Raw genomic sequence first — 15,229 nt, 5'->3', positions numbered from 1 at the left:
GGAGCAGAAAAGCACAAAGAATGTATGAGACTTGGTGCATTCCAGTTCTTTAGACTGACAAGCAAGCGTCATCTTGGGTGCCAGGCTTCATCTCCCTGCTGCCACTGAGGGGAGTTGATCTATAAGCATTCTCTGCCACTGGATGAAAGGATTGTCCACTTGACTAGAGCATCCTGTGATCTTCATTTCTTAGGGGGTCATGCTAATGTGCTCGAATAGCATGATTGGCTTCTCAAAACACTTAAAACTAGTTTGCATAGAGATGCAGGAGTGTTGCATGTAGGGACAGGAGAAAAATTCAATCAGTTTGCATTTAAATGCAAACTTACCTAATTAGCATTTTCCAAAACAATGCATGAACAACCATACCATCATCCTTCAAAATTCACACTTCTCTGAATTTTGCAATGCACTTCTCCAGCAAAGTAATGTGTTCAAACCAACACATACAATAAAAATGCATATATTCTTGAAAGTGGCATCAAAAACGCATTATATAGGCAAAATTACTTTGCAGTGTATATGTACATTAGGCAAAATTGCACACAAATGTGTATTTTAAGAGAAATTTCACAGTAAAATGCTGATGGATTTTCATGGAGAACTTTTTAAAAAGGAAAAAACAAAACCATGAAGTGATGTAGAAATATTGAGAACTGATCTTAAGACTAGAAACATGAGAAACAGAGAGAAACAAAAACTGACATATTCACCCATCCACAGGTGCATGGGATCAAGGAACGTATGTTACACAAACACAGTGTTGAGAGGAAACATCTAGTGCTCTCTTTCTTTCTCTGTCTCTCAAAAAAGGCACCCAAATCCTTCTGACCAGCTGTTGAGGTATATATTATATTGTCATATCTCTGATGTTGATATTTCCTTTCTGTTAAAATGGAAAAAAATTCCCAGACATTTAATTTATTGACTATATAATGCATACCTATTTAATGTATGTGTTTGGGATTCATTTAGTCATCCCAGGGATAGCATTCATTGACATGAATGGGCCTATTCTCATCTGGGAACTGTTCGTACAGTATGAGAAGAGCTGCAGGGGCGCAAAATGGCTTGCGACCATCAGGTGTAGAGACCATTCAAATGACCCCTTATCTTGGCTGCTGATACCATTATGCAAAGTCCAGAGACCAGTTACAAATCCATTGCAACACATTCTGCTCTGTGTCCTCTTTGATAATCCATATTTGCTCTGCTTAATGGTTAATGCTGAAAACAAGGCCTTATGTAAGTCTGGTACATAAATAACGAAGCAAGGAGTTGCATAGGACAGCAGAATGCCCTAAGATTCATTTGGAGATTCTGTAAGTATGATATACATGTTTCTTTTTCCATTTACGCTTTGATTGATTTCTCTGCATAGGAGCAGGAACAGTACAAGAGTTTTCATCCCTTTCCTCTCTTTCCCGACCTTCCTATCCCTTATCCCTCAGCCTGATTTGTAATGGAACTCAGGGCTGGAATGTGTGACAGTCAGAAGGGCAAAGCACACTCATTAACTCAAGCACACAATTAGAATCATAGAGTCATAGAGTTGGAAGGGGCCTATAAGGCCATCAAGTCCAACCCCCTGCTCAATGCAGGAATCCAAAAGCATTAACAAAACATAGGTCAGAAATGGTGGAATTAAAATTCCACTGAAGTCAATGGCAGATCTCCACCAACATGCTGGACACATATGGGTGAAAGAAGACCCAACATCTTGTTGTTCAAAGACTAGTAGACTTAGATCTACAGTACCTGAGAACTGCACCTAATAAATCTTATTACTCTGAAATAACTCTTTAAATTATGGAGTCATCCCAGCTCCATACTTTATGCATTAACCATTTCAAAGCACAGGAGAACATTTAGTCTGGTTTTCTTCAATGTGCTGCTTTTAGTACTGTTACATGGACAATTCAGTAAGACCCCAGTTAATGAACAGCTGTATTTGTGTGGAGCGGGAGCAATAGAATCCGTTGGCCATGTTCTTCTGAACTGTAACCTGCATACTGAGTGTAGGGGGTAGTTAATTATTCCTCTATTAGGGATCAAAGAGGATCTCCTTAAAATTTAGTGTGCTGTTTAAGGAATGCATCCTCCTATATCACTGAGAGGGTTGCCAAATTTCTGCTGATCTCAGTGCACATCGGGAGAATATTGTTGGCAGAGAGGGGGGTATATTATGTGCATTTGATTGTAACTGTTCTTATGTATCTTCAATTTGTATATTAAAATTTATTATACAGCCACAAGAGTGGCTGTATACTATAACCATCGTGGATTTTTCACATTCCACAATGTTAAATTGAAAAAAGCCCCCCATGCCATTCTGATGCTTCCCATAAGCTCATTTCAAAACAAAACCTTACAAATCTTATAGTCCTGAACTCAGAAACGCTTGCTTAACAACCCTCTCAATTCTCATAGCGATACACAAAACAGTCAGAGAGAATAGAGAATTCAAAGTCTAAAAAGAGAGAGAGAAACCCCAGAGCCTTTTTGGACTTTTTTCTGTCAGAGTTCTCATAATCTGTTGAAATTCATTAAAAATCAGCCATGTTCAGAGAGTACCTGCAGTCCTATTACTGACCTTGCCCCATACTCTCACCTTTACCTTCTGCAGTTTAAAAGTTAAAAAAAATCTCTGGCTGATTTTTAATTCATTTAAGAAATTTTGGCTGGAACCCAATGATAATGTCTGGCATGCTCAGAAAGAACCAACTGTCAGAGTTGTAAAAGCCAGACTCACAGCTGCTGAGCTTGTCTAATCAGGGGGCCATACCCACACCAGACATTGATTTCATGTGAGACAGTCATGGCTTCCCTCAGAGAATCCTGGGAAGTGTAGTTTGTGAAGGGTGCTGAGAGGAGACTCCTGTTCCACTGAGAGAGCTCCAGTGGCCAGTGTGGTTTAACAGTCAGTCATTCTGACTGAAGGTCTGTGAGGGGAACAGAGCATCTCCTAGCAACTCTCAGCACCCTCCACTAACTGACTTCCCAGAACTCTTTGAGAGAAGCCATGACTCTCCAAAGTGAAAGAAAGGCCTGGTGTGGATGTGGCCAGGGACAGCTTTGGTTTAAATTTGGGTGGGAGGCTACATGTGCCTGCTGTAGAATAAAAAGTTGAGCCAAACAGTGAAAAGCAATGATATTGTTAACAATGTTTTCCTTTTGGAAATGAAAGGGGCTTTCCCTCTGCCCAGTGCCCACCCACCCAATCTCCTCGCTTCCCCCTCCTCCTACCCTCCCTGGCTCTCCCCTGGGTCAGTGTTGGCCTACGACCTGGGAGACCAGGGTTCAAATCCCCAAAAAACCATGAAGCTCACTGGGTGGCCTTGGGCCCATTCACTGCCTCTCAGCCTCAGAGGAAGGCAATGGTAAAACCACCTCTATTTACGATTTACCATAAAAACCCTATTCACAGGGTTGCCATAAGTCAGGATTGACTTGAAGGCAGTCCATTTCCATTTTCAAACACAATTGTACAGAAAAATCCCATTGAACTCAAAAAGAATGCAAATGATCAAATCCACCCTCCCTTCTCCTCCCTCCTATCCCCTCTCTCTTGCCGCTTCCCTTCTCCTTCCTTTGCCCTGCATCCCCATTCTCATCCCCTTCCAATCCCCTCCTTCCCCTGCCCCCTCCTCCCCTCCCCTTCCTCCTCCTCATGGTCAGTTTTACCTATCTTAAGCATGATTTCATGGGAGTAAATACCACTGAACTCTATAAGCATGCAAATGATCAAACCTGCCCTCCCCTCCCCCTTCCTTTCCCCCCTCCAATCCACTCCCTTTGCCTCCCCCATGGTCAGTTTTTCCTATCCTAACCATGATTGCAAGGGAGTAAATCCCACTGAACTCAATATGAATGCAAATGATCAGAGCTGCCTTTCCCCTCCTTCCCCTCTCCTCTCCCTTCCTTGTCCCCTCCCCTCTTCCTTCTTCCTCCTCCCCTGCCCACTCCAGCCCTCCCTCCCTCCCCCCAGTCAGTTTTACCTATCCTAAGCATAATTGCACAGGAGTAAATCCCACTGAACTCAATAAACGTGAAAATGATCAAACTTGTCCTCCTCCCCTCCCCCTCCTACCTGCTCCCCTCCCCCTGCTCCCCTCTGTCCTCCCTCCCCTCCCTCCTCCTCCTCCCCTCCCAATCCCCTGTGGTCAGTTTCACCTATCCTAAGGATGATTTCAGGGGAGTAAATCCCACTGTACTCAATAAGCATGCAAATGATCAATCCATTCTCAGCAAGCTTGCACAGGATCCCATTTCTTACCTCCCGGATTAAAAAGCAGAGAAATTCACTAATAGACAAAAAACTTTGCAGTTTAAGAATGTACCTATAGCCCACAGATATTTCTATCAAACTATAAAAAGTAGGGAAATTGGGCAGCTATAGTGAATGCCCCAAGGGAGGAGGAGACCTGACCTCCTCTCTGAGATATTGGACTGCCCTAAAATTCACTATAGCTGCCAATTTCCCTGTTTTTAAAGATTGATAGAAATATATGTGGGCTATAGGTACATTCTTAAACCGCAAGGTTTTTTGCCTATTAGTGAATTGTTCTATGACCATAATAAACGAATTCATTCATTCATTGATATGTTCTAATGGATCTGAAATGCACCCTGGTTCCTATCAGTGCACAGAAAGGTAAAAAGAGACAACACTGGAGCTCCCTGAAGCAGAAGAGTTAAACCCTTCATCCAAATCTGCACATGGAAATCAAACAGGCTTCTTCATTTTTTACTTTGAGGAAGATGAATTGATAATGATGCAAATATATTTTAAAATGAAAACATTATCTAAATGCATTATGAACAGATGAGAACTGTGGTTCCCGAACTTTTTTCCCCACTTGAAAATTTCTGAGGGTCTTGGCAGACCATTTATTTATTTTTCTGCTGTTGTAGCAATTGTAATGCTCTGTGCTAGATGCTGTATGCTTTTTAGTTGCATTTTAATTGCTTCTTTTATTTCTTGTATATTGTGTTTTACAAATAATTGGGTGTTAGAACAAATTAAACCAGAACTATCACTAGAAGCTAAAATGATGAAACTAAGGTTATCATACTTTGGACACATCTTGAGAAGACCTGATTCACTAGAAAAGACAATAATGCTGGGAAAAACAGAAGGGAGTAGAAAAAGAGGAAGGCCAAACAAGAGATGGATTGATTCCATCAAGGAAGCCACAGACCTGAGCTTACAAGATCTGAACAGGGTGGTTTGTTACAGATGCTCTTGGAGGTCGCTGATTCATAGGGTCACCATAAGTTGTAGTCGACTTGGAGGCACATAACCACAACAACAAATATTGTGTTTTATTGTATTACAATTTGGATTTTATGGAACTCAGATTGTAATACAATAAAATGCAATATAAGAAATAAAGGAATCAATAAAATACAGTTTAAAATCAATATGAATATTTAATGCAGATGAGCCACAGTCCGCCTGAATGAAGCTCAAGGACTACTGGTGGTCCATGGACCACAGCTTGGGAACCCCTGCACTAGAATACAAGCTAGGCAGTTTGCAAACTTCAACAAACACACTTGATATTTAGAATATTATAAAATTATTCTAAATAATATTTGTATTTTTATCAAAATGTCATTGCTCTATACAATTTAGTATAACTAACTTTTAAAATATCTTGTTATGCTATTCGTAAAAGCCATGAATGATACATGTTGTGTGAATTAATAGATTACTAGCACCATCCACCATCTTAAAAGCCCCATTCATTTCCAATGGACTGCACCCTTTAACAAAACTCAGCCCTTTAAATGGAGTCGTGCAAGATAATTTGATTAAAAATTGTGCCTTTACTGTCCATAGGATTACTTTAACTTTTTGGCAGAAGAATTACCGATCCTAATGAAGTCCTTCATTTACCTCTCCTTATTACTGAGTGCTCTTCAAGTCCACTGTCATCATGACTCAGGAGATAGAATTATATTTGAAGATCCACCTCCGTCTTTGGAAGACAAGAGAATGAAGACCAGATACGCTTCTAAGATAGCGCCCGGTAATGCCGACTTCGCATTTAGATTCTACAAGCAAATTGCTTCTGATGCAGCTGCCAAAAATATTTTCTTCTCCCCGCTCAGCATCTGCACAGCTTTTGCAATGCTGACCCTGGCTGCCAAATTTGAAACCCAAAGTCAGATCTACAAAGGACTTGGTTTTAACTTGTCAGAGACTGAGGAGCACGAAATACACAAAGGATTCCACCAACTCCTCCACTTGCTGAATGATCCAAACAACAAGGCACAGGTGAACTTAGGGAATGCCTTATTTGTGGAAGAGTCATTGAAAATACTCCCTAAATTTCTGGAGGATATCAGAATGGTGTATCAAGGGGAAGGCTTTTCAGCTAACTTCCAGAATTCAGCAGCAGTTAAAAACCAGATAAATGATTATGTGCAGACTAAAACTCATGGGAAAATATCCCATGCAGTTGATGACCTTGATCCAAGGACTGTTATGGTTCTGTTGAACTATATTTACTTCAAAGGTACGTTGAAAGAAAAATAAGTTAATTGGGGGCTTGTAAAAACTTCAGGCATCTTCTTCTAATCTGTTTTTTCAGTGTATTGCAATTTTGTATGAATAGCAATATGAAGAATAGTAACAATAATAATAAAAACAAATCTTCAACCGTCTTCAAAATTAAAGGGATTTTCTAAATACAAAGTGAATGGCCAGGCAGGCAGGGGTAAGAAAATTACTAGCGACTGGTTTTGAGGCAGAATAGGGTAGAGTGAAAGCCATGATAATTATTTGTATTTATGTGTTGGATCTTTCAGCTGGTTCAAAATCACAGAGGGTCATGGGATAAGGGTTACTTCTAATGGGTAGTAAGTAGTGCTCTCCTCCTTAGTGCTTATCTCTGCTTTGCCCGCTACTGGTCTGTCCAGAGGGAGACAGCCTCTGGTCCACAGGCCAGATGCCACCCTCCACCCCTCTCTGTCTGCACCTCTGGACTTTCTCCAGATTATGACACCTGGGGCCATGCCCCCCACTGGCACTGCTCTGTATTCACTTTGACGATGATTTTCCTGGCTGGAGTATGTCCCTGAACTGTGGCCGGAATGTGCAGTAATACCTCAGTTAACAAAGTACATGCATTCCTGGACATTACTTCTTTAACAGAAACATTAAACTAGAGGTAGGAATAACATAGAAAGATTAAGGCTAGGTTCCTACAGCACAAAAAGAGAGCAGGTCAACATATTTCAACAAACTTGTTACTCAAGACTAACAATACGCATGTCTGAAATGAAACAACCAGGTCAGGTAAGCCTTGCATACAGACCACTTGAAGGCTTCTTCCACAATGCATCCAAGGATGCCTGCCTTGCCTTTTTTCTTTTATCGTGTAGTGTTTTGTTATAGCAATCTAAAGCTTCAAACACAGTTCTCCTCTCTGTACACTCAAGCAGATAAGACGCAGGCCACCGAAGTGACACTCAGAAGCTCAGTGAAGCTCAGAGTGGCCAACCGGATGTCCTGATGGGAAGCCCACAAGCAGGACCTGAGTGCGACAACACTCTCCCTTCTTGCAGTTTTAGCAACTGGTATTCAGAAGCATACTGCCTCCGACGGGGGAGGTAGAACATAGCCATCATGGTTATATTTTATTTTATTGATTATTTACTTATTTATTTATTGAATTTATATCCTGCCCTTCCTTCCAAAGGAGCCCAGGTTGGCAAACATAAATTGTTAAAATAATTTAACAAGAAAAAGAAGGGGAGGAACAGTAAAACAAAACCCTTCCAACACACAAATACAATTAAAAACATTCTAAAAACCAGATGAAACATTTCAAAAGTGATATTTAGGTTGCCAGGAAATATCTCCTTCAGCCATCAAATGCCTGAGTAAACAGGAATGTTTTCAAATTCCTCCTGAAAGTCAATAGTGATGGAGACAGACTTGCCTCACTGTAGCCTATAGCCATGGTTAGTAGCCATTGATCCTGCACTGAGCAGGGGGTTAGACTCAAAGGCCTTATAGGCCCCTTCCAACTCTACTGTTTCAAGATTCTATGATAAGAGGTACGCAGGTATTGTAGAGAAATTTGCCTATTTGGGAATTAACATTCACATTATTTTTTACCCTCCAAAGCCAACTGGAAAGATTCTTTCAGCAGTGACTTGACAAAGGAAGATGATTTTTTTGTTGATGCAAACACAACGGTGAAAGTCCCCCTGATGTACCGAAATGGCAATTACAACTACCTCCGTGATGACGATCTGTTTTGCTGCGTGGTGGAAGTTCCTTACAAAGGAGATGCCACTGCATTCTTTATTCTGCCTGATAGAGGAAAACTGGAACATGTGGAGACTGCTTTGGCCGTGAAAACTCTGGCAAAATGGAAAGCGTCCTTCAGATCTGAGTAAGACTTCTCTGCACTGGTTTTAAAATGTTGCTGCTGTGTTATTTTTAAAAAATATGCCCTCCCCCATGGAGAGGTATAGAAGGGGAGAGAAGATATTATGAGAAATTTCATGAGGAGGGAAGTGTGGGGATTTGTGTGCTTGCTATATTTCATATATATTTTACAGTACTATATGCTGCCCTGGGCTCCTACTGGGAGAAAGGGCAGGATATAAATCTAATAAATGATATAATTTCCCACAGGTTGGGGAATGTATGGCTCTCCAGATGTTGTTGGGCTCTTATCAGCCCCAACCAGCACAACCAATGGTCAGGGGTGATGGAAGTTGTAGTCCAACAATGTCTGGAGGGCCATGGATTCTCCACCCATTTTACAAAGTGGCTGACTGACCCCTATATTTAACTTTAACAAGAAGAAAAAGTTCTGCACTGATCTCCTGAATGGCTGCAAGATCCAGTGCCTCCTGGAATGCCCTAGTTCTCCTCTAGGAAGACCAGAGCTGCCTGTGAAAGTGCCTGCACAGTGCCTGAGAAAAGCAGATACCATTTCAGAGCTTGGAAAAGTTACTTTTTTGAACTACAACTCCCATCAGCCCAATCCAGTGGCCATGCTGGCTGGGGCTGATGGGAGCTGTAGTTCAAAAAAGTAACTTTTCCAAGCTCTGCGCATTGTTAAAGGGAGGGCGGGAAGCAGAGTGACCACTAATCCACCTCATACAATATGATGAGAGCCAGCAGATAATCTCCCACACTTCCTCCTCATGAAATCTCTCAGAATTTCTGTTACCCATGAGAAAGCAGTAGAAAAGGCACCCCACTTTCTCAGGGGTTGAAGAGGTTTTGGAAATGGGGTGGGGAGGGGGACTGGCACAGCGCTACTTTTATTCTAGATAATGCCTTGTAGTACAGGAGAAAGTTTGGGATGGATACATAGGAAGTCAGACAGCTGAGCCGTCTAGCTTAGCCTTGGCTGGCTGGCAGTGGCCCATCATTGGTCTTTCCCAGCCTCACATGAAGATGATTAAACCTGGGGCGTCTTGCATGCAAAGAAATTCAGAAGTGGTTTACCTGGTGGGGCAGAGCCATGAAGCTAGCTCAGGGTGGCTTGTGGCTTCATGTCTATGGGGCAGTGGATATGGGATTGTGTTTGTATCCCTGTTGTATAACTCTTTTGAGTAAGGTGTTTTTTCCTCTGAGATGCAGTAAGCCAGCTGTATATGCATCAACATCTGCACTGTTTCTAATTTTAACTGAATTTAAATGTATTGTTTTGGAACAAATTCAGTTTGAAGTGACTTGCGGAGGTGAAATATTATGGCGATGGCTCTCAGGTATCCGTTGCATGAGCAGTTTGGCCCTTCAGTTATTGAAGTTTGACATTCCTGAGTTGGCAGGGCTCCAAGAGAAATCCATTATACAGGGGGCCAGTCCTTGCTTCCCACCATTTCTCCTGTACTCATGGCACGCCTTGATGCTATGGAGCAGCCTTCCTCAACCTGGTGCCCTCCATATGTTCTGTACCATGCAGCACAAGGCTGACGGATGTTGTAATCTAAAACATCTGGGAGGCATCAGGTTAGGGAAGGCTGCTACAGAGGAAGATGAAAAACAGAGACATCAGATGGGAAAAGAAACCACACCAGTAATGATACACCAAGCAGCATGCATATCCAGTATTTCTCCCAGTTTAAATGTATGACCCCCAGATGCTGCAAATTATTATTATTGTTGTTATTATTTCCATTTATAGACCACTTACTAACTAAAGATCTCAAAGCAGTTTACAATAGAATACACAAAGTACAATAAAAACATATCAAATTAATTACAAAGCAAACTACATAAACAATATCCATATACATAAACATATACATAAACACAGCATAAAAGTCAGAATACACCAAGGGAAGCCCATAAGCCCTCCCCTCTCTATGAGAGTGTCAGAAAACTGAAATTATGTTGACCATGGAGGAGGGCGACAAGCAGGTAAAAGGTTATCGCTCCCCTGGTACTGCTTGCCACCATGTCTCTTTCCTCTCCTTCCTCCAGGGGGTGGGGGTAGGACTGCCTGCTGGCTGTGAGGCTCCAGGACTCAAGTCTCAGTGGGCCTGTGTGTCCATTGTTTTGAAGGCGAAGCATCTCTCCAGGTGGCAGGTTGTGATCAGAGTGCAGGACAGGCTTTAGCTGGGGGCTAAAAAGGGTGGCCGTCATGTTGATGTTGGACTACATGTGCCCCCCACAATAGGGAAAATCAGAGGTCCACTCTGCCTTGTCTGCATAGCTCCAGTGACTGGTCCCATGGCCAGGAGGACTTGCCTCCGAGGGGGTGCCCTCCGAATCTTCTTCACCGGCGTCTCTGTCTACACCAGCTAGTTGGGCAGCCAGCAGCAGCAAGAGGAGCAGGAGGAGGTGGCGATGGTGGTGGTGGTGGGAGAAGTCCAACCTCAGCCTCTCCCAGGCACGCATCCTCATCATGGCTCCATGCAGGGTCTCTCCAAGCCCATTGGAGCATTCAAGCATCATTTTGTGCTGTGTCTGGAGCAGCTCCTCCAGCCCCACATCCTGGTGACTTTGTTGCCCATGGCCTTCCTGCCCGGCCCGAGAGAGCCATGCTGTCCATAAACGTAAACACCACTAACAGCATCTTCCTCAAAGACATCAGAACTTCTCTTGCCCTGTGATGTTGGATCAATTCAGAGGCAGCGACGAATCATGGTTACAAGGATGAGTATGCACAAGCCTCAACCTTACGTGCAGGGATGACTCCAGAAAAACAGGTCACCATTGCCCAGTGCTCCTTCTATCACCAAAAGGCTGGGTTAGATGACCCCACTGGTGGAAGATGTCATTTGCACTGCTGATGTGACCTTAACAAAAGTATCTGTGCTCATCATTTAAAGTTTGGAGTTTTGCTGTTTATTTGTTCACCAGAGAAATACATCTGTACCTTCCAAAATTTTCTATTTCTGCATCCTATGATGTCAAAGACTTGCTGCAGAAACTGGGTGTGGTTGATGCCTTTAGTGACAATGCTGATCTGTCTGGAATTACTGGGGAACGTGACCTGAAGGTTTCCAAAGTAAGTATGCAAGTAGGGTAGGAGCTGAATATTGTTGTCTTGTACATTTCTTGAGACATGGTTAGGTTGTGAACGTTTTATGAATGTCATTGCCAGTGATCTATGCATTGGCAGTAAGCAATTATTATAATATTAATATTAGCCTTTCTTCTTGAATTGAAAAGGCTTTCTTCATTAATTTATTATTATTATTATTATTATTATTTGATTTATATCCCGCCCCTCCTCCCAGCAGGAGCCCAGGGCGGCAATTTATGCATGTGGGCATAAAGTGTCTATGAAGAGCAGGTGCATGTGCGCTGCTGCCCTGCCCTCAATGTCCTCATCCAGGCCCCCTCCATCCCTGACCTTCCTACATTGAGTGGAAAGGTCTGAAGGTAACTTTTAAGCACATTATCATTATGAGGCTTCTACACGGCTTCAGCCAAATCTGTTTACAAGCCCTCTTCAGACCTTCCCTCTCAACTTGAGTAGGCTGGAGGTGGTGGTGAAGTGGTTGCACCCTGCTTGATGCAAGGGCATTGGGGCTGGACCACCATGCACACACCTGCTTCTCCTGCACCCTTTACACCCACACACATACATTGGGATGTATGAAGAAGGCCAATGAGAAATTACTTTTTACATCCTCTACAAATGGAAGCCTGTGGTATGAAACCTGTGGCCTTTCAGATGTTGGTGGACTCCAGCTCCCATCATCCCTGACCATTGGCTATGCTAGCTGGGACTGATGGGAGTTGGAATCCAACAACATCAGGAGGGCCATAGCTTCCCCATCTCTTTTTTAAAACTAACCAAAGAAAGAGGCAAAGTAGCAAGTAGCAAAGTAAAAGGCAGAACTAGGTGGACGAAGTAGCTACAGGAAGACAGAGAGACAGAGAACATTTGGATGCTCTGGAAGGCAATCTCAGTGCCCACCAGGGAGCAAAATGAATAGCTTCATGTCTAGCTAGTCACATAGCATTCAACACAGGAGGAAAATAGGAAATTTCAATCAAATGCCCATACTGTGACATCATGAGTGATTATTCTGTGCATTTGCATATTTTAAACATAATGTGTAGTTCTACCCCAGGTGTAAGGAGATGCACATTGGGTCAAAAGTCTTAGCTTCATATACTGATGGGGTATGGATTAGCACTGATTGACCAAGAAAAGGATCTTTGGGTTGTGCTGGATAACTCAAGAAAACATTGACCCAGCGTGCAGCAGCTGTGAAAAAAGTGAATTCCAGGTTAGGGACTATAGGGAAGGGATCGTAAATAAAAATGCCAATATTGCAATATCTTTGTGCAAATCTATGGAGCCAACACATTTGGACTTTTATGTACAGTTCTAGCCACTGCATCCCAAACAGAATACTGTAGACAGGGATAAAGAAAATCAATTCAGTTGAAGCTGAATCTATCAGATTTTCACTTTCCAAAAGAATATGAGAACCAAAACTCAGTTTCATGGCATACAGAGGTAGTTTTCCAGTCATCTCAAGTGAAGGGCCGAGTTTAAAGGTAGACCTTCCTCCATCATATGCAGACAATTAAATGTCATTATTTCTCTGCAGGCTGTTCACAAGGCTGTCGTGGATGTTCATGAGAGTGGCACTGAGGCTGCTGCAGTCACAGTTGTAGAGATTGCACCAAGGTTTGGTTCTGCCAGTCCTGATACAATCATCAAATTCGACAGCCCCTTCTTGTTTACAATTGTTGAATCATTTACAGACATTCCCCTCTTCTTAGGAAAAATTGTGAACCCAACTGAAAAATGATCATTAGGTGATCAGACACGGATTTCCAGTTACAGCCCTTCATGACTGTATAGAATCATAATAAAATAATTCTAAAAAATTGCAATTGTAGACTTTGTTTTTCTACACAACGGTTTCTTACCTGCAGCACATCTCTGATCATGGCAAGAGATCTCTATTTCATTGGTAAGGGGTTAAATCCTCTAACAATGCCTGGTTCTAAAAAAGAAAAGCCCAGAGGGATTCTGCCCAATTCTCAGGGGTCCCTCATGATTTCTGCCAGACCAAGAAACAAGGGAGTCAATCAAGATTGGCCCAAGACATTTTGCTGCTGGAGGCAAGGGGCAAGATGGCACCTGCCCCCCTTTCATGCAGAGAAGCCGACTGGTCTGCTGTTGGACTTTACCTCACAACTGGCATCCACCACCACACCTGAGGGCAGCAGACTTGCTCAGGGGATGCAAGCCAGACCTTGTGGCACACACAGTCCTGTCCTCCAGCAGATGGGGAAGTCTGAGGAAGCTCACAAAGAGCACCTGGGGAGGCTGCTGCCATTGCCCCTCTCACTGCACCAGCATCCACCACTGGAGGCAGCTTCTCCACTCTGCCTAGTAGGTTCAGCCCTCAGTGCAATCAAGAAGAATGTTGAACTGGGAGAGCAAGAGAAAAATGGAGTAAGCATAGTGGCCCTGCAAAATATGAGGTTGGTGACTAGGGATGGGCTGAAGCAGTTTGCTTGAGTTGCTTGAGCCTCAACCCAGGAAACGTTTGCTAAAACAGGGGCCTGAAACAGGACGAGTCATTTTGCCCCTTTTGGGGAGGCGGTGGAACCTATTGTCATTGTCTTTACTTTTTAAACAGCTCTCTCCCTCCACAACAGCAAATTCATGGGGCAGGCAATGTAATTCCAGGAAAGCATGTGGGGAGGGGCAAGGGATAATGGTGGTTTCTAGTTGCTAGGCATGGAGGTAGCTTTTTAAAAAGTTAAGGCAAGGAGAAGTAAGAATGGAGCATTTCAGACTGCCAGCTGAACTGATCATTTCCAACAATGCAGCAGAACAATGCAAGAGTACAAGTTATATCTGAACCCATGCTTAACAAAATGCAAGTCAATCCCCTCTATTTAGAGTATAAGGGCTTATAATGGGGGGCCCATTCTAACCAAGGGCATGTGTAACCTAGTAATCAAGCACAAGGGCAGTGCCAAACTTGTACAGTTTGTAATTGTGTCATTGTAACCAGTGCCAGTCATAGGGTTAAAAGCATGCAGAGACCTAAACTCGATTAAGGGCATAGACACCATCCCATCCCATTTTTGGATAAATAATGATTACAAAATATTCACTCCTATTTTAACTCGGAGAATCAATTAAATTATTACACATTCAATTCATTCAGATCAATCTGACTTAATCCCACTCAGGCAAATAGCTGACCCTATCCGGGGGATTTTACTTGTGATTAGATATTATAAATGTAATTAATTTTCCTTTGCTTTTTCATCCCTTGTTATTTTTAAGTGTTCAATGGCATGAACTGGTTGGTCATTCTTAAAATACGTTTCTAGCCAAATGAATTTGTGTCCTGAATTAATGATTATAGACAAAATATACAGTGATTCCTATGTCACAAATAAAGTGAACAGACTTGATTTCCACCAAATTACACTTCAAAGGGGAACAAAGCAAGGCAATCATCTCTCTATTGTTCCCACTCACCATAGAACCTCTGGCACAGCAACGCAGATCCTATCTATTAAGGGTGTAACAAATGGAAAAGAAACCCACTTGCTAAGCTTGTATGTGGACAATATGGCTCTTCTGCTGGCAAACCCTCTGGAAGTAGCCCCGCGCATTATTTCAGAGTTAAGGCACTTTGAATCGGTTTCAGGCCTAAAGGTTAATTTTGGCAAATCAGAAGCATTGTGCTTCCATATATCCCCTAGGGATCAAAAAATATTTGGGGGTGTTCTGGGTATAAGTATCTGCCCCAC

The 15,229-nt window shown here is 42.6% G+C and overlaps 1 protein-coding gene across 1 annotated transcript; it reads left to right on the top strand.

Moving 5' to 3' along the window:
• Positions 1-1,215: 1,215 nt before the first annotated feature.
• Positions 1,216-13,331, top strand: LOC133377634 (alpha-1-antitrypsin-like). The gene is made up of 5 exons (XM_061612043.1): positions 1,216-1,322; positions 5,846-6,524; positions 8,141-8,411; positions 11,345-11,492; positions 13,054-13,331. The coding sequence occupies exons 2-5, from the start codon at positions 5,885-5,887 to the stop codon at positions 13,255-13,257; spliced, it is 1,263 nt and encodes a 420-aa protein (XP_061468027.1). The 5' UTR covers positions 1,216-1,322; positions 5,846-5,884; the 3' UTR covers positions 13,258-13,331.
• The last annotated feature ends 1,898 nt before the right edge of the window (positions 13,332-15,229 follow it).

Source organism: Rhineura floridana, chromosome 2 (assembly GCF_030035675.1).
Source record: "Rhineura floridana isolate rRhiFlo1 chromosome 2, rRhiFlo1.hap2, whole genome shotgun sequence".
In the NCBI taxonomy this organism is placed as follows: Eukaryota; Metazoa; Chordata; class Lepidosauria; order Squamata; family Rhineuridae; genus Rhineura; species Rhineura floridana.
This window is presented reverse-complemented; position numbering and strand designations above follow the sequence as displayed.

What these genes read in the sequence shown, in the direction of transcription:
- LOC133377634 (XM_061612043.1), top strand. Translation starts at nt 5,885, where the DNA reads ATGAAGTCCTTCATTTACCTCTCCTTATTACTGAGTGCTCTTCAAGTC. An exon ending in AAAGCGTCCTTCAGATCTGA is followed by an intron (nt 8,412 to 11,344) that starts GTAAGACTTCTC and finishes TTTGTTCACCAG; the next exon opens with AGAAATACATCTGTACCTTC. An exon ending in GTGACCTGAAGGTTTCCAAA is followed by an intron (nt 11,493 to 13,053) that starts GTAAGTATGCAA and finishes ATTTCTCTGCAG; the next exon opens with GCTGTTCACAAGGCTGTCGT.